Source organism: Sander lucioperca, chromosome 9 (genome assembly GCF_008315115.2).
Source record: "Sander lucioperca isolate FBNREF2018 chromosome 9, SLUC_FBN_1.2, whole genome shotgun sequence".
In the NCBI taxonomy this organism is placed as follows: Eukaryota; Metazoa; Chordata; class Actinopteri; order Perciformes; family Percidae; genus Sander; species Sander lucioperca.
The window spans coordinates 11,627,861-11,654,008 of record NC_050181.1 but is presented as its reverse complement, the minus strand read 5'-3'; the positions used below and the strand labels follow the sequence as shown (position 1 = coordinate 11,654,008).

At 43.1% G+C, this 26,148-nt stretch overlaps 1 protein-coding gene across 10 annotated transcripts in view; it reads left to right on the top strand.

Moving 5' to 3' along the window:
- Window positions 1-25,175, top strand: part of kmt2cb (lysine (K)-specific methyltransferase 2Cb) — a 70,878-nt gene extending 45,703 nt beyond the window's left edge. For 3 of the 10 annotated variants that reach the window (XM_036005643.1, XM_031294235.2, XM_036005641.1), the window contains exons 27-60: window positions 2,234-2,326; window positions 2,609-2,656; window positions 4,125-4,265; window positions 4,379-4,411; window positions 4,712-4,858; window positions 4,953-5,094; window positions 5,215-5,450; window positions 5,633-5,706; window positions 6,704-6,901; window positions 7,131-9,107; window positions 10,514-10,827; window positions 10,958-12,492; window positions 12,581-12,692; window positions 12,882-12,948; window positions 13,042-13,102; window positions 13,214-13,446; window positions 14,286-15,932; window positions 16,161-16,352; window positions 17,018-17,182; window positions 17,278-17,407; window positions 17,525-17,672; window positions 17,845-18,029; window positions 18,202-18,338; window positions 18,858-19,140; window positions 19,336-19,472; window positions 20,061-20,171; window positions 20,275-21,391; window positions 21,481-21,617; window positions 21,711-21,853; window positions 21,982-22,156; window positions 22,276-22,392; window positions 22,496-22,569; window positions 23,003-23,111; window positions 23,352-25,175. In XM_036005643.1, the coding sequence (XP_035861536.1) occupies window positions 2,234-2,326; window positions 2,609-2,656; window positions 4,125-4,265; window positions 4,379-4,411; window positions 4,712-4,858; window positions 4,953-5,094; window positions 5,215-5,450; window positions 5,633-5,706; window positions 6,704-6,901; window positions 7,131-9,107; window positions 10,514-10,827; window positions 10,958-12,492; window positions 12,581-12,692; window positions 12,882-12,948; window positions 13,042-13,102; window positions 13,214-13,446; window positions 14,286-15,932; window positions 16,161-16,352; window positions 17,018-17,182; window positions 17,278-17,407; window positions 17,525-17,672; window positions 17,845-18,029; window positions 18,202-18,338; window positions 18,858-19,140; window positions 19,336-19,472; window positions 20,061-20,171; window positions 20,275-21,391; window positions 21,481-21,617; window positions 21,711-21,853; window positions 21,982-22,156; window positions 22,276-22,392; window positions 22,496-22,569; window positions 23,003-23,111; window positions 23,352-23,444 (10,511 nt within the window). In that variant the 3' untranslated portion in view covers window positions 23,445-25,175. The remainder of the gene's footprint in view (window positions 1-2,233; window positions 2,327-2,608; window positions 2,657-4,124; window positions 4,266-4,378; window positions 4,412-4,711; window positions 4,859-4,952; window positions 5,095-5,214; window positions 5,451-5,632; window positions 5,707-6,703; window positions 6,902-7,130; window positions 9,108-10,513; window positions 10,828-10,957; window positions 12,493-12,580; window positions 12,693-12,881; window positions 12,949-13,041; window positions 13,103-13,213; window positions 13,447-14,285; window positions 15,933-16,160; window positions 16,353-17,017; window positions 17,183-17,277; window positions 17,408-17,524; window positions 17,673-17,844; window positions 18,030-18,201; window positions 18,339-18,857; window positions 19,141-19,335; window positions 19,473-20,060; window positions 20,172-20,274; window positions 21,392-21,480; window positions 21,618-21,710; window positions 21,854-21,981; window positions 22,157-22,275; window positions 22,393-22,495; window positions 22,570-23,002; window positions 23,112-23,351) is intronic. The other 7 variants (XM_031294229.2, XM_036005642.1, XM_031294234.2 and 4 more) reach the window with 6 other exon arrangements.
- The last annotated feature ends 973 nt before the right edge of the window (window positions 25,176-26,148 follow it).

Genomic DNA, 26,148 nt, shown 5'->3' with positions numbered 1-26,148 from the left:
CAAATCAAATGAAGTTTCAGTTTTCTCTGCAAGCGCGCTCTGCCTCGCCTGCCCACTCATACGTCTCCTGCTCTCACGACCTTTCTCTCAATTTCACATGAAACGGCACGTATGTCCCTTGCGCTGCCCTAAATGGCATCCGTTGTGTAATGTTATGCAGCCAGAAAAAAAATGCCACGTGTCTGAAACAGAGTAGTAACAGTGGCTTGTCAAGGCTGATTCCAAATTGAAAATGTATCATACTGTCTTTGCCAACACTTTAAAGCTGTCCAAATATTGAATAAAAAGTTTGCAATGAATGAAAAATTCATGCATTCTCACAGTGGTTTAACATGTTTTTATTGCCAAGTGGAGCACAGCCACCACCATTAAAGTGTTTGTCAAAACACCACTCACTAAGGTCCACGCACTCTCAAAATCTATTACTTAAGCCAATGTGTACTGTAAATAAACAGCAGAAAACCATTATAACTACTGTAGACTGATTATTGCTTTCCTTGTCACAGCCAGTAGCTAAACTGTATCAGAAGTAAACTGGGATTGTCCTAATGTTTGAATTACATCTTATTGTAAGGTATTAGTGTGGCATATCAAATCAGTGTCAGGCGATTAGGGTTAGGGTCTAGAGGGTGCTAAAATACCAGAAATTCTTTGACCGCCTTTTATATTGGCAAAGAGTGAAATCAAAGAAAAGAGTCAAATTACTGAAAATCTATCGGACAACCCTTAAGCTTTAGTTCTTTGATAGTCAATCTTTGAATTTGGTTTTGAATATTAAGTATTAAAGGATAATTCTGACGCAAAATAAACCTAGGGGTTAATAACATATGTGTACCTAGTTGAACGTTCTCTGGGATCTGTTTTCATGCTAATCGAATGCGTCTCTAGCTTTTAACAAGCTACCGCAAAACAGGTGGTTACCTGCTAACGCTAGCTTTCGGGGCAGAGGGTAAATCACTATTTTCTACCACTAACAAGGTTCAAAATAGCACCACACTTAAACGGTAGCATAATGAGGGTCCCTACATGCAAACCGAAGCATTGAGAACTTTGTAAGTGTACAGACGGTTTATTAAAAAGATAGATTATAAAGACAGTAGCGTTCGTGTTTACATTCGACCGCCATCTTGGAAAACGGTCATGAGCAGTCGAACCACGAACGCTGTGCTACCAGTAACCAGTTACATAGCTCAAACACAGCGTTCGTGATTCGACTGCTCATGACTGTTTTATTATTATTATTATTATTATTATTATTATTATTATTCTTATTAATAATTATTATTATTATTATTAACCCCTAGGTTCATTTTATGCCGGAATTGACCTTTAAAACAGTTAGTTCTATTTCATCCCTGCTATTTTATCCCATGCTTAAAGCACTGAATATTCCCTTTGCGCATGCGCAGTTTGGGTATGTATACCAACAACGTCACTGGACCCCTTGATGACCCGAGAGAGGCTATATGTTCCGGTGTCAGTGGATCTGTTCCTACGGTATCTTCTTGCGGGATCACGGGGATTCCGCGGAGCTCTCTGGCCGTCATTCGGGATTCATAGAACCATAGTTATATTGATAACTTTCGTTTTAAGTAGATTTGATGATGAGTTTGACATATACCAACTCATATGTGGTTTATAAAAAAAAGAAAGATGGGTATCACGGGTGGTACTACTAGGTATCGCGATGATATTGGAGTTCAGAAAATGGTGTGCTGCAGTTTAAAAGAGTGAGATATGGCAAATAAACACCAGTTTTAACAGTTTGAAGAAATAAAACACTGTAACCTTGACGACTGTGACCTTCAGACAATAAAAATGAAATAGAAAATTCTTAAGGGAAAAGACTGTAGCATAGAACTGACTGCACCATGCTTTGGTTGAGGAGCATTTTGCAACAACTTCATTAAATTAATCCATAATGTTTACTTGGGAGAACAGTGTTGTCCAACTTCAGTATGTTGATATTCCAGTATTACAGTTCATATCTTTGGCAGCACTTCGCTGACGGTCACTTTAATCAGTTAAACAATACTGTTGGAAGATTTGGTGTAGTGCATTTTAAGTCTTTCAGAGACCAGTCAATCAAGAGCAAATTCTACATGTGGCATACAAACAAATGGTTCCAGATCGCATTCTCATGTCCGTTTAACATCACCATCAATTATGATTTGTGACGGTTTGGTTTCCTTTCTTTTTTTGTTTCTTCCTTTTTTTTCCCCCCCATCTACAGAGACGTCTGAGGAACCATTAGTTGATCTATCTGATGTTCTGAACACTGATGCAGACATCTTGGGAATGCTCGGAAAGCCAAGCAGTGACTCTGGTGCGTCATATATCTCACAGATAGTCACATTGGCAAGAATTTATTAATAGTCACCTAGCCGTGGGTTTACAAAATCTTTTCCTCCCGGTTCAAAATTATCCTCAGACAGCAAGTTTATTTTGCTTTCACCACTTAATGATTTTTTTTACTGTCACATTCTTTAACAATACTTTTTGTTCATTTTTGGTTTTATCTTTTGTTTGTTTGCATTGTCAAGCGTGTTGTGCTAGTGCTGTCTTCACTATTTTTTCACTCATTTTATCTGGTTTTGGGTCCTTGTAGGTCTTGATTTTTGCCCCTTCCAGGTTGACAGCTCAACTCCTCCTTTTGGTAAGGGTGCTATGGCCTACTAATCCCTTGCTTTAGTGCATTCTTCCTCTCTTACAGTGTTTGTCTCTATTTGAGTGTGCATGCATATAAGCTGCTTCATACTTAGCTTTTTCTCAACCATTTCAGATTGTTTTAACACTCATAAACTGCTTAGTGCTTACCTAACCCAGTACGGTGTTTACTCAAGTGCATATGGTGTGTCAGTCTTTGTTCATGCACCTCCTAAACCCTTTCACAGTGGTGAAGTAAATAAAAACAAATTCATAGCTGCCTGACTGAAGATGTCTTCAAGATAGCAAAGAAACAAGCTAATAAAGCCATTTTGACATTCAATAAATCAGCAGTTTAGAACCAAGAAATGTATGCCTCATTTTCACCTCATGGCTCGGCTTGACCCAGGTCCCTTTTGGTACCAGGTCCTTTTCTTTATTTCGTTTTCAACTGCGGATAGTACCCCCTCAGTGTAGGTGGGATTCTCAGCTGATGGCCACAGCAATGCCGTGTGAAACTTTAACGTAACACTCGCTGAATCAGAGGATTCATCGATTCAGCTTGCTTGAAACCTTGTCGGTGGTACCAAAAAAGGTACCATCAGGTACTATCCTCAACTTAAAAAAACCAAAAAAAGAGTGAGTTGATTGGGTAGAGATCCGTCACGTACCGTCCCATGCAGTGGAAATGCGGCATTAGGAGGCCTTTGGAGAATGTCTTTCCAGTTCCTAAAGACTGTTAAGGTCTTCTGTTCTCAGTCCTGTGGCAAGAAGACTGCAGTTCATGTCCTTCATTCTTAGTAAAAACTAATTTGTCCAGCCTAGATGCCTTATGGGCTGATATAATTTTGTTCTAATACAGATATTGCAAATTAATGGTTGCTTACATCCATCCTTATGTTGGTAGAAAGTTTTGTGTTGAAGAAAGTATGGAATAAATAAAAAGTATAGACAAGAGTCAGAAAACTGTTTTGCACTGATAGAGATTCCATCATTTTGATATAATCTAATAGCAGTTTAGTAACCCAGATCATTGACATGGGTTTTCTTATGGATTGGATCAGCGATTTAAAAGCTGATGAAGGATACATATATATATATATATATATATATATATATACATATATATATATATATATATATATATATTTTACACAAACATTCAAGTGTTTGCTTACTTTTACTGAGAATATCTGAGAATTAGTATGACCTATCTGTCTCTTTACAGTTCCCAAAACACTGCTTTTAAACAACACAGGGACCCCAAGGAGCTGTAATCCTATACTGTTCTGTTTTGATTGCATTCCTCAGGCTGTTAAGACAATAAATATGTCTATATTTATGATCACGTTCTTTGTTGGGTATTTTGTTGGTTGGGGTGTGTGCGTGTGCGTGTGCGTGTGCGTGTGCGTGTGCGTGTGCGTGTGTGTGTGTGTGCGTGTTATGATTTGTTTTTGTATGTCTGTGTGTTTCCACAGCTGGTCTGGACATTGGGCCCCTGGCAGAAAGTTCCCCGGTGGCTCTGCACTCTCAGGCTGGCCGGAGGACACCTCGAACCCTCCCAGAGGAACCCCTGGACGGCATTCTCAGCCCAGAGCTAGACAAGATGGTCACTGATGGTCAGTGCAAGAGACCAGGCATCCAGACACTTTCATTTGTTTTACACTGTTATTTTAAAACTTTACACAGGATGCATAATGATCTGTTTTCTCTAATTCTTTCGTTATTTCAGAATCAATTCTCAGCAAACTTTACAAAATTCCAGGTTTGTAATTTCATTATTTTTTTTTACAAAACTGTAAGCTTGGAACCATCGTTGTCCTACCCTTATTATTGTGACTGTGAACTCCTTATGCAGTTTTGTTACAGCACTTTGACCAGGGTTCAATGTTTTGTTAAATAACGTTTTGCAGGTTGGTAAGATAAATTGCCCAGGTGTCTTTAAGACAAAAATAAGTATCCAGTTATCTCTCATAATAAATACAGGAGGAATCAATTCTGACATTCTGAATTCTTATTCATTTACCCACCTTTACTATCATTGTGCTGTTACACTCTGTTACAGAGCTGGAGGGCAAAGATGTGGAGGATCTCTTCACAGCAGTCCTTAGCCCCAGCATGAGCCATCCACCTCTACCACAGGTGCCTCACCCCCAGGGTCCAGGGCCCCTCCCTGCCACACCTGGCACTAGTATGCCTCACCCCAATGCAGGTACATTATTAAGCACCTTGTCGTTGTCAGAGGTAGCATTTGTATCTGTTTTTGAAAATCTATGCATCTAATTCACCTCTTAAATCGTGTGTAGGGAATCCCATGTTTCCAAGGATGCCGATGATCAATGGTATGATGGGACCAAACCAACGCTTCCCTACAAATCCGGGAGCAGGGCCCTGCATCCCAGAAAATTTCTCCCCTCTTAACCGTATGCCTTTCACTGACAATCCAAGGTAATGTATTGCTGCCTTCCTTTAAACTATTTAATATTCCAAATTTTCTTTTTCTTTTTTTCTCTGAAAAAAAAAAGATTGCTGTGATTAAATATGAGCTGTTTTCCTTTGTTGTTACAGGGATAGAAAGTTTAATCAGATGCCTAGAGAAGCAGTCGGTACATGGCCCTCCCCTGCCCATGGCCCCGGCCCTACACCACCTGGACCTCTGCCTGAGGGGGAGACTGAAGCCATGTCAAATGCCCAAAGGAGTACACTCAAGTGGGAGAAGGAGGAGACACTTGGAGAGCTAGCCACTGTAGCGCCTGTCCTATATACCAATGTCAATTTCCCCAACCTCAAAGAAGAATACCCAGGTTTGTAGACATATATTTCCCCCTTTGTCCATGTTGTTATTGTCATCATTGCTGATAATTCTGCTTATCTATGGCTTTTTGTTTGGGTGTGCCCAATGCACTGTCTCAGTCACACAGTACAAAAATACCTTGTATGCTCTGTGAGACTGTTGGCATGACAACTCCTCTTTTTCTTTCAACAGATTGGTCTACAAGAGTAAAGCAAATTGCAAAACTTTGGAGGAAAGCTAGTTCACAAGACAGGGCCCCATATGTGGTAAGATCACTTACTGTTAAATTTGCAGATTTTCTTCAACTATCTCACAGTCTAAACACATTGAACCATGCCAGACATCAAACTGTCACTACTAGTTGCACTGACATATTAGTATGCAGAAGGCAGACTCCTTTATCGCATCTGGCCTCTTGCCTCTTGCCAATGCAATTTGAAATCCGGCCATTCACAGATGAACTAATTAACATAGGAAGGCCTGCTCAGTGTTAGAACTCACTGTGGTCTCAGTAATTAAGTTCACTAGAAGTCATTTTATCTGGCAGAGGCCAATTTCAAAGACCTAGTCTTGATTAAAAAATGTACCCTGAATTTGTGATTGTAATGGTATTTTGCCACATGGTGGCAGTTCTCTTATAGAGATTTTTCTTTTGATCTTTCACTATCCCAACTATTGAGATACCTGATTTACAGTAACATAATGACCTTTCTTTGCTGCATACAGTACAGTACAAATATGTCAAGTTACTAAATGGTGTGGGTAACACCTATCCCATGAACATTTAAGAGTTATATAGGGCCTTACCCAATCAAAATCAAATAAAAATTATTTTTAAACATCCATGGGGCCATGGAGTTCTTTATCCAGCCATGCCCCTATTGTAAGGTTACTCTAGCCTGAGGGATAAAGACCCCTTTCTCACTGTCACCACCAAGTGTCAACTCTTTGCCAATGGAGGGAACCTCCACTCCAGAGAGTAGTTTATTTTCTTTGTGCATGTTGTAGCTTTCCAACCCCCACTGTTTGTGTACTAGCTTAGCAATGCTGGGAGGTCCTCCACACATACATGTGGGAGGTTTTTGGGAAAGAATTGAATGTTACATACACACCAGTTTTTGTAGTAGTAGTATGCGTGACATTTCTCCAGTTCACACTTGTTTCAGATAAACGGGGTTGCGTAGGTAATCTTTTTTTCTGCAATCTTGTGTTAATTAAGTATTTTTGTCTGTGTTTTTGTTTTGCGATTGATTTGCTGTTTAGCAAAAGGCAAGAGATAACCGAGCAGCCCTGCGCATCAACAAAGTCCAGATGTCGAATGAGACGGTGAAGAGGCACCATCCACAGCAACAGCCCCCTGAGGTGTTTGATCCCAACATACCACTAGACACAGAACTGCTGTTTAAAGACCCTTTGAAACCAAAAGAGTCAGAGCATGAACAAGAGTGGAAGTTTAGACAGGTAAGAGTGTATGCAATGAAGTCAGGGAATGCAGCGGCAGGTCCACTTTATATTAAGACAGCTAAGAAGTGGTGGTTTAGTAAAGCTCCCTAAACAACTGCACTATCCTCCACATTAACCCTGATGACATTGGTGGTTAGTAGGTCCAGTTCATTTTTGGCATGAGACTGATATTTGCTGCATCCCTTTTTGATGTCTAATCCCACTTTTCACTGTGCCCTTTCAACAGCAAATGAGGCAGAAAAGCAAACAGCAAGCCAAAATTGAAGCCACTCAGAAATTGGAGCAAGTTAAGAATGAGCAACTCCAGCAACAACAGCAGCAGCAGACCAACAGCCAGTCAGAGGGAGATGGCAACAACAGTGGAAACCAGAGCCCAGCCTCCCAGCCCAGCAATGGCAGCATGTCCCCCTTGCAGCAGCTGAATTCTAAAGATGGCTTTGCCAGGCCACAGCTACCAGGGACGCCCACTTCAGGTCCCCCAGAGGATGTGTTCTTACGACCCCCTCCTCCCCCTCCTTCTGGCTCTTCCTCCCAACCTCAGTCCCCACAGGTATTCTCACCAGGTTCATCTGGTTCCAGACCCTCTTCTCCATGGGACCCATATGCCAAGATGGTTGGGACCCCAAGACCGCCAACTCTCGGACCAAATGCATGTCGCAGAATGCCTGTGGAATCTGGTAAATCCCCCACGTCCTTGATGGAGCAGCAGGACAGAGGGAGGCCCTCTCCTGCTCATGAATCTTTTGGATCTCCAACATCCATGAGCAGTGACCCTTATGCCAAACCGCCTGACACCCCAAGGCCAAGTGGGGACATGGACCCTTTCCTGAAGCCTATGGGTCCCCCCAGGGCCAGTCAAGCTGCTCAGGGAAGGCCCCCAATGGGTTCTCCAGGCAGAGACCCATACTCAAGGCCCATGATAAGAACTGAGGCCTATCAGCGCATGGCCCAGAACAGGATGATCTTGTCTGACCCTTACTCAAGGCCTTTACTAACACCAATCCCTGGAAGTAATGAGTCTGGCTCGATCCCTCTGTTCAAAACACCTATGCCCCCTCCTCAGGCTCAGGATCCCTTCAATCGACCAGGTCCACATCTTACTGACAGGTTCTCTCAGAATCAGCAGAATGACCCCTATGCTCAGCCTCCACATACCCCAAGACCATCTGGGAATGACAACTTCACCAGTCCTCCTAGAATGGGCCAACATCACCCTCAGATGCACTCATTTGCTCAGCCAGGACCAATGACTCAGATGTCTAGAAATCCTTATGCCCATGCACCTTCCACTCCAAGGCCGGACCACTTCACATATGACCCCTTTGCCCAGCCCTCTGGTCCTAACAAGCCAGCTGCTGACCCTTTCTCTCAATCTACAGGCAACCAGCGATCCATCAGTGAACCTGGTGCTCAGCCTCGCTCATTTTTTGACCCCTATGCCCGACCTCCCGGCACCCCACGTCCACATGACAACTATGGTCAGCCTTCAAACACCCCTAGCCCATCCTCAGACCCTTACTCACAGGCTCCTTCTACTCCCCGCCCCAGTGGGATGAACCAATTCACTCACCCTGGACAGAGGATTTCACCTTCCCACTCAGTGGACCCTTATGCTCAGCCACCAGGTACTCCACGGCCCTCTGTGGGAGAGAGGTTTTCTAAGTCACCGGGCAGTCAGAGGGGGCCAATAGAGACATTTACTAGTACACCTGGGACATTACGGCCAGGGAGTAGCGACATGTTTTCCCCGCCTGGGGCCACCAGACCAATGCTTAATGACCCTTACGCCCAGCCTCCAGGGACCCCACGGCCTGGTCCTGATGTGCTCAGCAGACAAGGGCCAAGGCTAGGGCTTATGGGAAGCCAGGATCTTTTCTCCCCACCTCAAGGTAGACTTCATGAGCCCTTCTCTCATCCAGGCTCACAAACACCAAAACACCCTAGTGTTTCAGATGATGGATATACTCAGTCACCCTCCAGAAGACCCAGTCAGACACCTGGCCATGACCCATACGAGCAAGTACCCATGACCACTCGTCCACAGTCAATAGAGAAAATGGAAATGAAAGATCAGTCATGTGTGGTCAACAATGGAACTGTCCCTCAAGACCCAGGCCTACTGTCTAACAACCCCCAAATACCTGGTGCTTCCTCCGAGGCTCAGGGTGTTGCTCTCGCTGAGAGTGAGGAAAGACTGAGACAGGTACATGTTGTTATGTTATTTTAAATCTCATCATGCATACATTACTATTGAAATTGTATCACTTATTGTTTTTTGTTTAACAACCTGGGTCATATTTTAAATTTGGCCATGATTGTTATCAGTTATTATTATGACAAAGTCATTATTATGACTGCTTCCTTTAGCCATATTATGTAAATAATTTATCTGGAGGCAGCACACCTGAAACATCTGTTATAACCCCTCATTCCATAGAAGGACTGTGAGTGCACAGCTATCAATGGTAGGTCAAAGTTGGACCAGGAACTCAGGACATTACAACAGATAGTTTTAGTAATAGTGTTACATTTGTCTTAATTTTCTTTTCCAAATAAATGTATTACAACTGAGGGTTTGGGTCAACCTGTCTGAATATCTGACCATGGCTGTTACTTGGTTTGAGCCTACAACATACACATAATGCACACCACATAACAAGCAAGCAGTAGTAAGGAAAAAGTTTTTTTTATATTAAATGGGAATGACAAAATGACCGCGTTTGTTCTCCGTCTATGTTGATGGAGAACTTGTATCATACAGCCAATCAATTATATTTGCATAAAGCAGTAACGTCTCCATTCCATAATAGGTCATAGCTAGACAGCAGCATGCTATAAACACAATAGGCACAGACTTTGAACAACAACATTAGTCTCCTTCCCATCTAACTTACAAATATGAAAACACCTTGTCCTGCACCGTAGCTTGTTGAACAAGCCACCAAACAAACAGTCACCGGGAAAAGGTGCTCTGCTAACGTCAGTTTGCAAGCTAGATAGCTAATTAGCTGTTCAGTAGTCTCGCATTGCCAGACCTACCTCCACAGCGCTGCGGAGGAGGGTCTGGCTAGTCCACACAGCGTTCCGGAATGGGAGAAAAATGTTCTCTGGTTTATTGGCGTTTCTTTAAAAAATCACAATCGTCTTGGCCGGTGCCTCTGGAAGGAACTTGTTTTGGTGTACGTTCATTGTATGTTTTGTACGTTCTTAGTAAAGAGAAGCGCCATTGGGGCATTTTCTAAAACAACCAAGATGGTTGCAGCTTATGTGAAACTTTCTGTTAAACTGCTATTTTCAAATTCTGAAAAATGACAACACTCGTTCAGTCATATTGATGCCACACCATCACAGCTTATTTTTGCATGCTGTAGTCTGTTCACATTTGTCCGTCAGCTCAGCGCTACTTCACATGTTCCGTTGCTCTGATTGGTTGATGATTGGTCTACCCAGTTGCGTCCAGAGGCATTTTGCTCTTCGGCCGTTGATAACACCCCTTGGAAATTAAAAATGAACTGTTTGCGATTTTGTGATGTCAGGCTACATGGCCCATTTACCTTGTTTTTAAAAAAAAGGCTTACATGTCTGTATGCTTGTTGTTGTGTTTTGTAGCGACAACGAATTAGAGAGCTAATCCTCAAGCAGCAGCAACAGAGGAGTGCTATTCGACAGGAGAGGGGCCCTCAGGAGACTGCTGGCAACATAAACCCAGGACCACCACGGCCCTGGCCCCAGGACGGCCCTGGGCAACAGGGGGAAATGTTCAACCGGCCTCCTCCACCTTATCCCGGACAAGGACCCATGAGAGGGCCAATGCGGTTTCCTGGACCTTTTCCAGGCGATCAGCGTGTCCCTTTCCCTAATGAGGGACAACTCCTCAGGGGACCACATCCTGGAGATCCTAATTTGAGACATCAGGGACCAAGGTTTGTGTGATATTATTTTTATTAAACCCTTTGTGATTCAGATATTCCGTAATTAATAACAGAACACTGCAAAAATCTAGGAATGCCCTTGCTATCTATTCATATACATTTTTTTTAAATCCTATTTTAGGTTTGCATTCCCACCAGGGGTTCTAGGACCTCATGGGGCCCAAGAGTTCTTTCCCCGTGGGCAACACCCAATGCAGGATATCCCTCCTCAAATGAGACGGTCCATGTCTGTCGAAATGGCAAAGAGTATGGGAGGTAACCCTATGGGGATGCCCCAGCACTTTCCACCACGTGGTATGCCAGTGCAGCAGCACAACATAATGGGCCAGCCTTTCATTGAGCTGCGACACAGAGCAGTAGAAAACAGGCCACGTATGCCATTTCCCCCTGGTGCCATGCAAGGAAGCAACATGGATCCCAACTTTCAGGGTCAAAGGCTACCAGGCTTTCCAGGAACACCCGATTCCAGGTTTGCTTCAAATCAGGGGCCCAGGATGGTAGACCCCATGGCCAGCCACACTGGCCATGTACAGCTATCTGCCAGCATGGACAATCTTCATCAGCATGCCCAAATGTCAGGAAATAACACACTCAGACAATCTCATTTGATGAGATCCATGAGCCAGCCTGCTTCAAACGAGACCCAGAACATGGCAGCATCTATGATCCTGACTGCACCCTCTGCTGGGCAGACAGAGGCGGTATCAGTGTCTGGCAGTGAAGCTGTGGAGGAGAAACTGGATGCAGAAGAATCAGCAGTCAAAGATCTTGAGGATGTGGAGGTGAAAGACTTGGTGGATGCTGACTTGGAAAACCTAAATTTGGATCCAGAAGATGGCAAAGACCTAGATCTAGAGACAAATGACCTACACCTTGATGACTTTCTAACATCTGGGAAATTTGACATCATTGCTTATACAGACCCTGACTTAGATGACATCAAGAAAGACATGTTTAATGAGGAACTGGATCTCAGTGATCCTATGGATGATAATGCAGACACCACAGACATCAACAAAAACTCAAGTACAGGAACTGAGGCGTCATCCAGTTCAGCATCTGTACTGGCAAAGTCAGAGGCCTCAGGTGAGCAGTCTTCAGCTGAAGTCAAGATGGAGGCCTCTGGGAGTCAGGAATCTGCTTCTTTGGCACCTGGGCAAGAAATTAAAACCGAGGTCAAGGACTGTCAGAACCCCTCTGATTTGGTAGACCAGAACACCTTAACCTCAAACCAGCAGGGAGTGCTGTCCGACTCCACCCCAGTCCTGTCTAGTTTACTCATTAAGCAGCAGCCTGAGGAGCAGTCATTAAATCCAATCGGTGACTCTGTCAGTCAAGGAGGTAACCTCATGCCCCAGCAGAACCAAGTCACTGGCACTCAGCATACCTCTGGACTTACAATACCCGACGCCACAACTGCCGGAGAAGCTTCTATGACTGGCTTTGGGGCAGACCACCAGGTGGGGCTAGCCTCTGAAGTGGACCAGAGCGGTCTGACCCCAGCCCACGGCCAGCTACACCGTCCTCTTCTGCTAGAGGAGCAGCCACTCCTATTGCAGGACCTCCTAGACCAGGAGAGGCAGGAACAACAGCAGCAGAGGCAGATGCAAGCTATGATACGACATCGCTCCAGCGACTCCTTCTTCCCCAACATTGGTAAATTATTAAGGCCACAACTTGTCTGGATAGGTTAATGTTTGAGATTACCAGTCTTTTCTGAGAGTGCATTATTTGTCATTTGCAGATTTTGATGCCATCACTGACCCCATCATGAAAGCTAAAATGGTTGCCCTGAAAGGCATCAACAAAGTCATGGTTCAGAACAACATGGGAATGACCCCAATGGTCATGAACAGGTAAAAAGTTTGCTTGGTACCGCATGTAATACTGGTAGTGGGAGTATATGTATTAGTTTGGTTTTCAAGCAATGGTAATACCAACCTAATAGCCCAGCCACTAGGATATTGTGCAGCTATTTGAAGAATTGATACTGCAATTGATTAAATTACTAAATGGTGCATGGTTGTGGTATTGCTCTATTACAGATTTCCTCCTGGTCCTGCACCATCTTGTCCTGAAAGCACACCTCTTCCTCCACAAGTTGTTGGTCAGGTAATTGAATCATTACATCTGCTTAGATGTTATTTAAACTTTATAATGAAAAATATCTTAAGTTGCAAATATATTTGTCAACCTTGCTTTTAGGATGGCAAATTGACACAAGTAGCAAGACCAAATCCACCAAACTTTGGACCAGGATTTGTCAGTAAGTTATCTTAAAATGAATATGCATTTTCAACTTTTTGGTTTGTAGGTCTGTCAGGCCTGAAATGTTAAGATGTTTGTTTTTCATGCTGAGCCTTTTTTCTCCTTTCAGACAATGCTCAGAGGGCTCAGTATGAGGAGTGGCTCCAGGAGACTCAGCAACTACTTCAAATGCAGCAGAAGTTTCTGGAAGAGAAGATTGGGGCTCACAGGAAGTCTAAGAAAGCCCTGTCTGCCAAGCAGAGAACAGCTAAGAAGGCAGGGAGAGAGTTCCCTGAGGAGGACGCTGAGCAACTCAAACATGTCACAGAGCAGCAGGGTGTAGTGCAGAAACAACTGGAGCAGGTAAGTGTTAGGCCTGTCAAGCTCCACCACTGAATTCTATCTCAGCCCTCCTCTGCACAATGGCTGCCTTAAGCATTGTCCTTTCATTGGTCATATGGAGCAGAGTTTATTGTTTAAAGTACGGATTGACAAATATCAGAAGTAGTTGCCCACATGCCTGGCGTGCTTGGGACCATGTTATGGACAGGGTGTGGTGCTGAAATAATGTCAAACTGAACAAATGGAGGGGGGGGGCACCTAACTAAAGACGTTATTATTTTCTAACTGCAAGTCTATTTGCAATGACACAGTAGCATTGGTGTAAGGTTAATATAAGCACATGCTTTTTCATTATCTTCAATTATTTTATTTACACTTTTGAAAGCCTGTTTCTTTTTAAGAGCAGAGGTGCTGCCTGACTGTATCTTAACTTATAGCAGACCTAATAAGTATTAAAAAAAATTTGACTATTTAGTCTAATTTATCCGAGAGATAATGTAGGTTTATGGTATGCATTTGAAGGTATACATCTCGCTATTTTCTTTCCAAGCAGACTTGGAAAAATGATATCTGACAAACTGAAGAACTCAAAACACACAGGCCTGTGTCTGCACTGCACTGCACCTGTCAAAAAATGATCTTGGCTGATTGTACTTTCCAACTCCTGCTTAAAAGTTAAATTCTTCACTTACTGTTTGAAATTAAAATCATTCATCCCCTCCCTTGGGTAAACTTGTGTCCTCATAAATTTGTCTTGTAAATGTGATAAAACGCCTTGCAAGTGATAAGTAATTTCTTTGTAAAAGTCTTTGAGAACCTCAATAATATTTCTTGTGAATATGTTTTATGTTTTGTTTCAGATCCGCAAACAGCAGAAGGAGCATGCTGAACTTATAGAGGAGTACCGAGTGAAACAGCAGCAAAACAATATGACACCCATAATGCCTGTGATGCACCCAATGCCTGGCCCTGCTGGCATGGTCCCCAGTGGGCCACCAATTGTCCAACCTCCTATGAATCCCATAATGCAGATGCCACTTCATCCTGGCCCGCAAAATCCACCTACGTGTATGCCCAACCCACCACCTGGCTGGCATCCTGGTGCTCCCATGCCCATGGCGGGACCGGGAATGCCATCTATAATGCCACCCCAGGTACCTGTGGGGAATCCAGGCCAACCTCATCAGATACCAATGGGTAACATACCTCAACACTCACAAATACCTGTGGATTCCCAGGCACCACCACCTCCACCAGGTGGTATAAAACCCATGCAGGCAGGTGGTGTGAAGTTTGATGACAACAACCCATTCAGTGAAGGCTTCCAGGAGCGGGAGAGGAGGGAGAGGCTTAGGGAGCAGCAGGAGAGACAGCGGGTGCAGCTAATGCAGGAAGTTGAACGACAGAGAGCCCTGAAACACCGTATGGAAATGGAGCAGCAAGGGATGATGGGGCCAGATGGGAACATGGCACCACTCGCTCAGATGCCATTTTTTAACGCTGAGCTACCACAGGACTTCATGCAGCCTCAGAGGCCTCCTCTGCAACAACAGCAACAACTTGCACCAATGTTCCCCCAGCAGCAGGGCATGCAGCCTGGTATGGGCTCACCACCTGGGACATTTATGCAAGGTGAAAGGAGGGCCATGATGGGCAATGGAATGATGCCACGTGACATGGGGCCTGGTTTTGGGCCTGATAACGTTGCCCTACAAGCACCTAATTTTCCCCAGGTTCAACCCAGACCACGTCAGTTCAGTGGACCAGGAATGATGCTTCAGATGCCAGGTGAGGGTCCACCATTTGGAGGTGACTCAGCTACACCTCTACCCTCTAACTTTCCGGGCTCAGGTCAGTCTCTAATCCAACTCTACTCCAACATCATCCCAGACGAGAAGGGGAAAAAGAAGAGGAACCGCAAAAAGAAGAAGGATGATGATGCAGATTCAGTCAAGACACCTTCAACTCCACACTCAGACCTTACAGCCCCTCTCACACCTTGTGTCTCGGACACCTCCTCAACTCCAACCAGAAACACTCATCTTTTCTGTGACCAGGACTTGTCAAGGTCTCCCTTACTGGGATCTTCCACCCCCAGTCACTCAGAGCTGGAGAGGCAGCTTTCTGGAGGCCAATCTGGACACCCTTGTCTCTTATCAGACGCAGCAAGAACCCAGGCTCAGGAACATGACAGGATCCTTAACAACATAAAGCTGGAGCAGACTGATGCCAGTGAGTGTCATGGGCCTCGGGAAGGGCCCATCGGCTCAGAAATGAGCTCTGTGAAGGAGGAGGGTAATAAAGGGAGTGTGTCTCCCTTCCCTGCAGGGCAAAGTCCAAACAAGGGGGAGGCTGGCAATGAACTACTAAAACACCTTCTGAAGAACAAGAGTACACCTCTACCTGGATTGTCCCAGCAACGGTCCGAGGAGAGCATGCGCTCAGAGGAGGAGGAGCCCGCAGACTGCAAAGCCCTACTGAGGCAAAGCTCCATGGACAGCAATGGGGTCAGTCTTTGTGTTAGTCATACAGTTAAAGCACTGAGGGATCAACAAAGTGAGTCATAGACGGGCTAAGTGATTCAGATAGGGGAGATGCGTCATAGTTAAATTGGTGCAAGACATAGCTGTTGGTTTTTGAATGAGTCATAGCTCTGTGATTGCCATAATGCTGCTCAAATAATTAGAAGTTTATTTGTGCCTTTTTATGCAAGAACATCTTTTTTTCACCTCCAGGCGTACTCAGATTGCACCCCCGACTTTCCTGGACCTGTGCTCCCGGAACAGGAGAAGAAGAAAGGCAGGAACAAGAGGGCTCCGAAAGGAGGGGAGAAACCTGCCTCTCGCTACAAGAAGAGGAAGAAGGAAGGAGATGAGAGGCAACTAATGCACTCTGGCCATGACACTGTAATGACCCAAATCAAACAGGTAAAATTGATTTTATGGCCTTATAACCTGCTCTTAAATGTATTAAAGCTGCACCGCTGCATATCTTTGGGAACGAAGGATGGTAGAACAATTATAACTTGAAATCTGAATGCTTTATTCAGAATTTAACACTATTAATTACTGCCAGAATGGAAAATGGTCTCCGTCGAGTGCACAGACACTAATTTCACATATGATAAGCATATTACTGTAATTAGGTACTTGTTGGATGACAGTTGCACACACAGGTATTAGAAGCTGGTATTATTTAGGTGAAGGGGATTGTGATTATATTGCAAGTCCCTCATTGATTGAGGCTTATTGATTTAAATGTTATGAAGCTGACTCACTAATTAGAAATATAGTATGATATTATTTCATCGTCACTGTATTTAATACAGCTCAGCAAAACCAAATACATACCCAACACACAACGAATGCTTTTGTGGTGGTGGAAGGTTATTTGTTTAAAAAAAAAAAAACTAACTCTGATTAATGATGCTAGTTATGCTACGTTGATCATAAATATAATGTCTTTTTTTAGTATATGTATACATTGTATAATTTTGCTTGGTGTTTTGTGCTAGAGTATCCATTGCACTTGCATACTTGTTCTGATTTCACTCCTATCCATTCCCCTGGTCCTGTTTTCTCTCCTGACACAGCAGCTCTCCCTGCTGCCCCTCATGGAGCCACTGATTGGGGTCAACTTTGCCCATTTCGCTCCCTATGGCAGCGGCCAGCTCAATGGAGAGAACCTCCTGTCTGGTACCTTTGGCAGCGCCTCACTCGATGGAGTCTCTGACTATTACTCCCAACTGGCCTACAAGGTGATATCTGCTTACCTTACCAAGTTGGAATTGGGTACTGTTAAGTGTGTCTGCAGCATTATGTGCTGACACTGCGTCGGTTCTGATTCCTACAGCAGAGTAACCTGAGCAATCCACCAACACCACCGGCGTCTCTTCCTCCCACTCCACCACCTGTGAACCGACAGAAAATGATCAATGGATTTGCCACGTCAGAAGAGCTCGCCAGCAAAGCTGCTGCCATGGGTAAGCATTCAGAAGGATGGACCATTTTTAATTTTTTTTTTTTTTTTTTTTTTTAAACGTGTATTTCCATCATTTTAGGTAAGCACAGTATTGACAATGTGCTTCTGTTTCAAACAGTGTCCAAAGGCCTGGTCCCAAAGCCACTACATGTCCCATTTAGGACTGAGGAAGACCTACTAGCCAGAGCCATTGCACAGGGTCCCAAAACTGTGGATGTTCCGGCCTCCCTCCCCACCCCTCCTCACAACAACCAAGAGGAGCTCAGGTAAATGTACATAAATAACTATCTGAGGGCTACTGCACCATTTAAGACTGTCATAACAATTGTTTGTGTTGATTACTCGTGTAATCATGTTATGATAATCGATTTGGGCTGCACGGTCTTGACAGAGGTGGTTAATTACTTGTTCTTGTTTCTCCCCGTAAAATAACAACAGTAACAGAGGACAGGAACCTTGCAAAGATAGGGACACACCGGACAGTTTTGTTCCATCCTCATCTCCTGAGAGCGTGGTTGGCATGGAGATCAGTCGCTACCCAAACCTGTCTCTGGTGAAGAAAGAGCCACCGTCCCCCTGCCTGTCTCCTGTCCTCCCCATGCTTCCTGCACCTGATGGGAAAGGTAAACATGCTCCGACATAATCCATGCAATTAAAACATGTATTCCTGTGACTGCAATCGTAATAAATTGGATGTTTTGTGTATGTATGCAATTGAAACACACAACTCCAGCATACCTTAGCAGTGTGTTGGCAGTTTGTTTTTAATAAATGTCCTTCTTTTTCATTCTCCAGGGTCAGAAATCAAACTGCAGGATATCAAAACGGAGCCTTCTGTGATGTTCTTCGGCTCCCCCTTTGGCCCCATGCCTAATGATTCCAAACAGGGGCTGGTGTCTGTAGCTATCACACTGAGACCAGCTGCAGCAGAGGTAGGAGTACGTAATCCATGGTTTTAAATACTGTGGTCTCACAGAAAATTCAGCAGCGGATTGAGTTTTTTATAGTACTGTCAGTCCGAGTTCTGCCAAATTTGATCACTCTTTTAATTTTTTGCAGGCCTGTTTGTTTTTCATTCATCAGAATCTAGGTGTACAGAATTACCCATTTGTATTGTGAATACGTAAACGTGTATGCACCACATAGTACATGTACCACATTTGAAGCAGCTCACTTAGGGCTGTCCTACGTGTCAGGCTTATTCATTGTCTGGCCAATTCCCTTGCACATGGCAAAGAAAACTACTTCTAAATAAGTTGTCAAAGGTAATCGCAGTTACTGAGAGGCCAACTTTAGTTGTTTCATTTTAAAAGTAAAGGTGCATCAGAACAATATATGCATCGTAATGTCTTTTCCAAGGGATGTAATGCAGACACGCCAAAAATCTTGCTGGAACCATCCATAGATTTTTGATAAAAGACCTAATCAACTATACTTTTTTCCCCCCTCAGAATATCACGGGTGTAGTGGCAGCCATTTCAGACCTACTGTGCGTGAAGATCCCCAGTAGCTATGAGGTCAGCAGCACACCAGACAGGGGGCCCCTATCTCTACTCAGTGGTCCAAGGATGGGGCCCCATGGCATGGAGCCTCGGCCTCCCATGCTCTTCCACGGACAAGGAGACAATGGAGGACTTCACGGACGCCAAGGACAGATGATAAGGCCCAGTGGAGCACCGGCGACGATGCAACAGCAGCAGGCACATCATTTCCGTTTCCATCCCAACAGCCCAGGTAAGGGAATAAAACTAAATTAAACAGCATTTGTTTCTAAACATAATGACTTCCTGTGAAAAAGCACAAAGCAACAGTTGTCTAGTTTTATTTTCTGAGCTAATATTTATTTACCATTACCATTGAGTGTTTACTATCAAAGAATGCATTTTGAAATGGATATGACTTTTAAAAACATATTTTCTGTTACTGCAGGCGCCGCTCTAGCTCGACCTGACCAGAAGACCCCTGCCAGCCCTGGATGTAGAAATCAGTGGTGCTGCCACTGTAAGGTGGTGGTTCTGGGAAATGGAGTGCAGAAATCCATCAAAGATCTCCCCGCCCACATGAAGGTACCAAATTATTTAGGCGTCAATACTCGGAATGGCAGCAGGGTGGTATATTAAGTAGGCAGGCCACCTTTCAGCTGGAGCACTTGGATGCTAAAAGTGTGATACTGAGAATAATAAAGTACAATATGTTTTAAATACACAGTACCAGTTCATATAAAGTCATCTCTGCCATTATGGATCATTTTATAATTGATTTCCCAATGGGGGGACCAGACGAGCCATGACTGGATGCCCGAACCTTACTTCACTGTAGAGGATATATTATCTACATTCAGCCTGAGGGGCCATACACATCTATACACACACAGCAGCACCATCACCACAGTAATACTGCATATATCATCTGATTATGTAAATCCTGCCTGCTGGAGTTAAATCCATTTCAGATTCATTAATGGGTTAAACAGCATACCCTATTACTTCAGTCTTGAGTATTTTAGTTATTTAAATATTGTATGTTTTTAATGTTTATATTAATAACTTCTTTTAATGTCAGTTGAGTTTAAGCAGGTCACATTGATCAGGCTTTGATTTAATACCTCATTCCTTATTCAGCCTGTTAAAATGTGGACTAATTTCTCTCATTAGGAATCTGGAGGCCGTTTAAAATCTGAAGACCTCGTCTTCTGTAGTCACAGCTGCTTCCTTCTCTACTGTTCCTCATCACCCTTGCAATCCAGATCAACCACAGAAACTAAGGTCTGTGCCATTTTTAACACCACAGTGGGTCTAACTAGCATGCAGTTAATTTGATTTTTAATTTTTTTTGCTGGACATCATGGCTCTTGTCTTATCTTTTCAGGAATCCGTGTCCCTTCTCCCTGCCTCCGAGCAAACAGAGAGCCTTTTTAAAACTCTGCACCAGTACAGTAACAACATGTCATCGCTGGATGTTCATTGCCTGGCCCAGCTTCAGCCCAAGCAGTCTCCCCCCTCTACTCCTCCTATCCCCTTCCCCATGGCAGGCGAGACAGCCAAGATGGAGACCAAGTCTGATGCCATCAAAGTCACAGTGAAGCTGAAGGCCCGGCCAAGGTCCCATGACGGCTGGCACCAAGGAAAGAGACAGAAAGGACTGCGCTGGAGGAAGTGGACTGTGCAGGTGGTAGTGCCAAGAGGGAATTCCCAACTCCCAGATGAGGCTGAGATTGATGAGCTCCTGAAGAAACTTGGGGCCTCCCTGCGCCCTCCTGCCTTACTCCGAGACCATAGACGGTGCTGTTTCTGCCACCAGTTTGGAGATGGGATCACTGATGGCCCTGCTAGGCTTCTTAATCTAGATCTTGATGTATGGGTTCACCTAAACTGTGCCCTGTGGTCAAATGAGGTGTATGAGACGCAGGCTGGCGCCCTAATCAACGTAGAGCTTGCACTGCATCGTGGTCAAACGGTACGTTGCGCCTACTGCCAGCAGACTGGAGCCACCAGCGGCTGCCACCGCCTACGCTGTACCAATGTCTACCATTTCACCTGCGCTCTGCAAGCTCACTGCACCTTCTTCAAGGACAAGACCATGCTATGTCATGCCCACAGGCCTCGGGGAACAGCTGGACAAGCACTGGAGCATGAGCTACGTTGCTTTGCCGTCTTCCGACGTGTCTATGTCCAAAGAGACGAGCTGCGTCAGATTGCCACCGCTGTGCGGCAGCCAGAGTTAGGCTATACCTTTCGAGTTGGCAGCCTGGTGTCACATGCAATGGGCCAACTAACCCCTCTACAAATGGCAGCCTTCCATTCCCCAACAGCCATCTTTCCAGTTGGCTATGAGGCTTGCCGCATTTACTGGAGCATGCGCCATGGCAACCGCCGTTGCCGCTACGTCTGTTCTGTTGAGGAAAGAGCAGAACTTCCAGAGTTCACCATCAGAGTTATCGAACAGGGCTACCAAGACCTGGTCCTGACTGATACCTCTGCTAAAGGTTTGTCCTTGCGTATTCTTTACAGAAATATTATTGTTGTGTTTCAGAGTACAGCTTTTAACCACGTGTGTTTGTCTTACTGTAATTAGGAGTGTGGGACAAGGTTCTGGGCCCTGTTGCTGAGAAAAGAAGTGAAGTAGGCACTCTGAAGCTCTTCCCTGTTTACCTGAAAGGAGAGGACTTGTTTGGATTAACAGTCCCTGCAGTCGCAAAGATCTCTGAATCGGTTTGTTGCTGCTTTTTCTGGTTTTACTCCGACGCATAGATCATATTATGTAGAGGCTGCAGGATATAACCCTTTTTTACTCATTTATTCCAGCTCCCAGGAGTGGAGGCTTGTGTCAGGTACTCATTTCGTTACGGACGCAACCCTCTTGTTGAGTTGCCTCTCATATTCAATCCAGCTGGCAGTGCCCGCGCCCAGCCAAGAACCAGCTCTCCCTACACTTCACTGGTGATAAGGTAACTTTGAGTGAAGCTGACATTAATTATCTGTCTGTCGTCTCCAAGCAAAACACAGGATTTAATTTTGATTGATTTTGTTGTTTTTAATATTTTTATTTTTATGGCTTCCCACTCTCAACATAAAGGCCGCATCCACAGGCCGTATCCAGCAGCAGTGCCAGGTCTAACCAAAATGTGGCCCAAGGAGAAGGTGGCGCCCCCCATAGCAAGCCTCCAGTAGTGCACCCCAGGTCTTCTCAGTACCGCTGGATGAAGAGTGAGTGGAGAGCCAATGTCTATCTGGCCCGCTCCCGCATCCAGGTCAGTGTTAAAAGAGATATTTGAAGTGTTTCTTAGTTCTGACAGAGTGAGGCTGTGACGCTCTTGGATTCTGTTTTCTGTGGACAGAATGAGTACCTTCTTGTGTAATGTGTTCACAGGGCCTGGGGCTGTTTGCTGCTAGAGACATTGAAAAACAAACTATGGTGATCGAGTACAATGGAACCATCCTCCGAAATGAGGTCGCCATCAGGAAGGAGAAGATCTATAGATCTCAGGTATGAATCTGTTTCTAATACTTTTTGAGCTGAAATTCCATTTGTCTAAAGCTACTCTTGCCAAAAGCAAAAGCAAGTAAATTCTCCTCTCTCTCCCCGACAGAACCGAGTAGTGTTCATGTTCCGCATCGACAGCGAACATGTTGTAGATGCCACTCGGACTGGAGGGCTAGCAAGGTACTGTGAGATTCCATTGGTTATTAATTGATATTAAAACAAATTGGATACTGTTTTTCATTCATTATGGTACCCCATATATTCTGCTACACCAGTATTGCCTCACAGTCCAGCGCTGTTACGGGAGCCACACATTGAAGCGTTTTACAAGTCATTTTTGGACCTACTTGATTTTGTAAAAACGTGACAGTAATTTAAGCTGCATACTTAAAAAAAAAAAAAAAAAATCAGATTTATTTTAAGTAGAAAAAATATATTTTTCTAAATTGAGATCTAAATCAAAACACCTGATTTAAGTTAAGAATATTTGCTACGCACAATAATTTTAAATGTAAAAAATGGAACATACAGCTACTTACTTTATATTCATGAGTAGAATGTTGTGTGATATGTAATAAATCTCTTTTTATATTTATTTATTTTTGTTTTTCAGATATATCAACCACTCTTGTGCCCCGAACTGTGTTGCTGAGGTGGTCACATTTGAAAGGGGTTACAAAATCATCATCAGCTGCAATCGCAGAGTTGAAAAAGGAGAGGAGGTGAATATCTTTTTTTTCTTTTCTTTGATTATATATATTTTTTTTTTTTTTTTTTATTATATTTTATTAGAGTTTTTTCAAAGTTTACACCATAACAACACATACACAACCAACCATGCACACATACACAACCAACCATGCACATAGCTCTTATATATTCTTACTTATACAGTTGCATAAATATGCTCAAAAGCGCAAATGTGATGCTCAGAAATCCCTGTTTCCCTCCCTGTTTTCCAGCTGTGTTTCGACTACCAGTTTGACACTGTGGAGGGTCAGCACAAGATTGCTTGCCACTGTGGAGCTCCTGAATGCAGGAAGTGGATTAACTGAAGAAAACAACAAACCTAAATGCATTCCTTGCTATAGTGTGTGGATGCTGTGATCTCTGCACAGAGAAAAAAAAAGGCTTCACATTAAAGTCATTTTATGAATGAGCAGAAGGCCTGAACCCTTGCGGGGATGAATGAATTTACGTGTTGGTTCATCAAGATCGTGGAAAGAAATGGGTGGAGGAAGGGAAATGTAACATAGTAGCAGGATGTGACGTGCCATATGTGAGGGGCTCTGTTGTATGAGATACCTCTGTCTGTATGTATCTGTGCGTTTGTTTGGTGTACATGGGGTGCGGAATCCACCAGCGAATGAGAAAGCACTGTGCAGGGTGCGGCCTTATTGCTTACTAAGGGCAGGCCCTTTTGTTTCATACTGTTAATGTATACCGTATGACTAAATGTAGACATCACTGAATGAGGAATGTACAGCAATGAATACCGCGAAGGGAATATTAACTTGCACTAAAAAAAAGAAAATAAACAAAAAAAACACACACACACACACACGAAAACTTTTAAAATACTTGATTCCATGAGTCAGTTTTATCATAGGTCTCTGTCATGTGATTTGTGTGGAATTCGAGAGGTTTTGTATTTATTACTGAGTGAATGAATTTTATTCTTAAAATGATGAGATTGAGTTGAAGAAGGCTAGATTGCTTTTGTTTTTGAAGATTGAGGAAGACATGCTGTTACTTTTGTATAAATGTACATAAAGAAAACTATAGGAATAACCGACCAAATACTACCTTAACCTTCTTGATGTTTGGGTGTTTTTAAATTGTTTTTGTTCTGTTTGTCATTGAAATTTATTTAAGATGGACGTTATTTCAGTTTGAGAGTATATATTATGATTATTCTGTACAGAATTTGTAATATAACCACGATAATTCACAAAGTATTTTTGTTGTATTAAAAGTAAGGTATTGTAGCGTAGTGTTTTGTGACTTACACATGCTTTGACCACTCAAAAAAAAGAAATATTTTTGTTGACTAACGTAACGAGATATCAGTTACAGAATCAAAAGAGAAAAAAGACTCTTCAAGTAGTAAGAGATCAGTGTGATCTGTTTGCTGTTAATCAGGTTTGATTTAAAAAAAACTGTGAATTAGGTTTTGAAACCCAAAAATGACTTTTTAACTTTTTAACACGAATAGGAACACCGACATGTATTTACCTGTTTGTTTTTACATTGCTTTTAAAATAAGGTGCAAACGTCTAATGATATTCTGAAGAAGACGAACCAGTGTGTGACAGAAAGAATCGTAATGGGGGAACTCTTGTTTGGAACCGGGGGTTGATCTACCTTGGACAGAAATGGCATTCTCCTTAATCAGAAATATTTCTTATACTGACACTTCACAAGTCACATGCTTAGAAACAGAAGAGTTTTTGCGTGCACAATATCAAGTCGACTGTAAAATTTTGGAGACAGTCTTAGAACTTGTAATGTATATGGCATGTATTTTTTTAACTTTCCGAAGACTCAATTGTATATATTTTCTCAATGAATGGTTGTAACAAAATTGTTTCTTGGATATTTTTCTTCTCTTGTATGATATTACATCATCCTGCCAGTGTGTTTGTGCTACATTTTCTTGGTCGTGTAGAAATTTTTTTTTTTCTTTTTTTTTTGAAAATGCCTTTTGAAGTGTACAGAGTATGAGGTTTGGAGTTTGTGGAATTGAATTTAGAAACATTTACAAAAATAAACTATTTTACATGTTAGCAAGTTGTGTACGTGATATCAATAATTACACATCTTAGTGTTAATAGTTAAATGTGAAGAAATTAAGCTATAAAAAATCTTAACTGCAGGTTTGACTGACTGTAAAATACTGCTGTTTTATACTGTTAGATTAAGACGTAACATTTATAGCGCATCTTACGTGCACTTTACGCATGGGGTAGAAGCTTGAAAAAATAGTTGACTTTACTTATTTCAGTTAAGGCTGTGCTTAGGCCTACATATTAATACATGTATGTTTTATGAAATTACCACAAACTCGATATAATATTTTGGTATATTAGTGCTGGTAGTTTTGGGGCAGATGCGGTATGATTAAATCAACAACTGCTATGTGCACTGTAGGCTACTCTACTTGAAGGTTACATGTGCAATGCAGGGGGGCCTACAGCTCTGTATGTGCCACAGAGGAAATTCGGGTTAATCTGGTCACGTGAGAGCACACCAAGTTTATTAGCCACACTTTAAGCACTAAAACACACTGCAGAAATACTACACTGCATATAGAGTTTCTAGAGGGAGATATTTCACTACTCTTACAACCAAACGCCATCACAGTCTTAGTTCATCCTATGTAGCTACAGCAACTCAAAAGAATAGTTCTACTGGTGACAATTGTCTATACTGGCCATGCATTGTGTGTCTGTTTTTATGTTGTTGTTTTTTTATCTTGCGGTTTCACTTTGTAACCTGTTTTGACAAGAAAAGGTTATTTTATTAGTATTATTTTTTTTTTAATAATAAGCCCTACTAATAATATGAGCCATACTTAGCCAATTAGTTTACACCGGTTTGACATCGCATTTCATTCTCGTCCATCAAACCCATGTATGCATCCAACCAGTTGCAATCTGAGTCGTACTGACATCTGTTGGTGAAGGATCTCTATACATGCTATACTGTTGTGTCGAAATTAGTTCCCCTTAAGAAACGTGTTTTAAGTGCCTTCTGTTT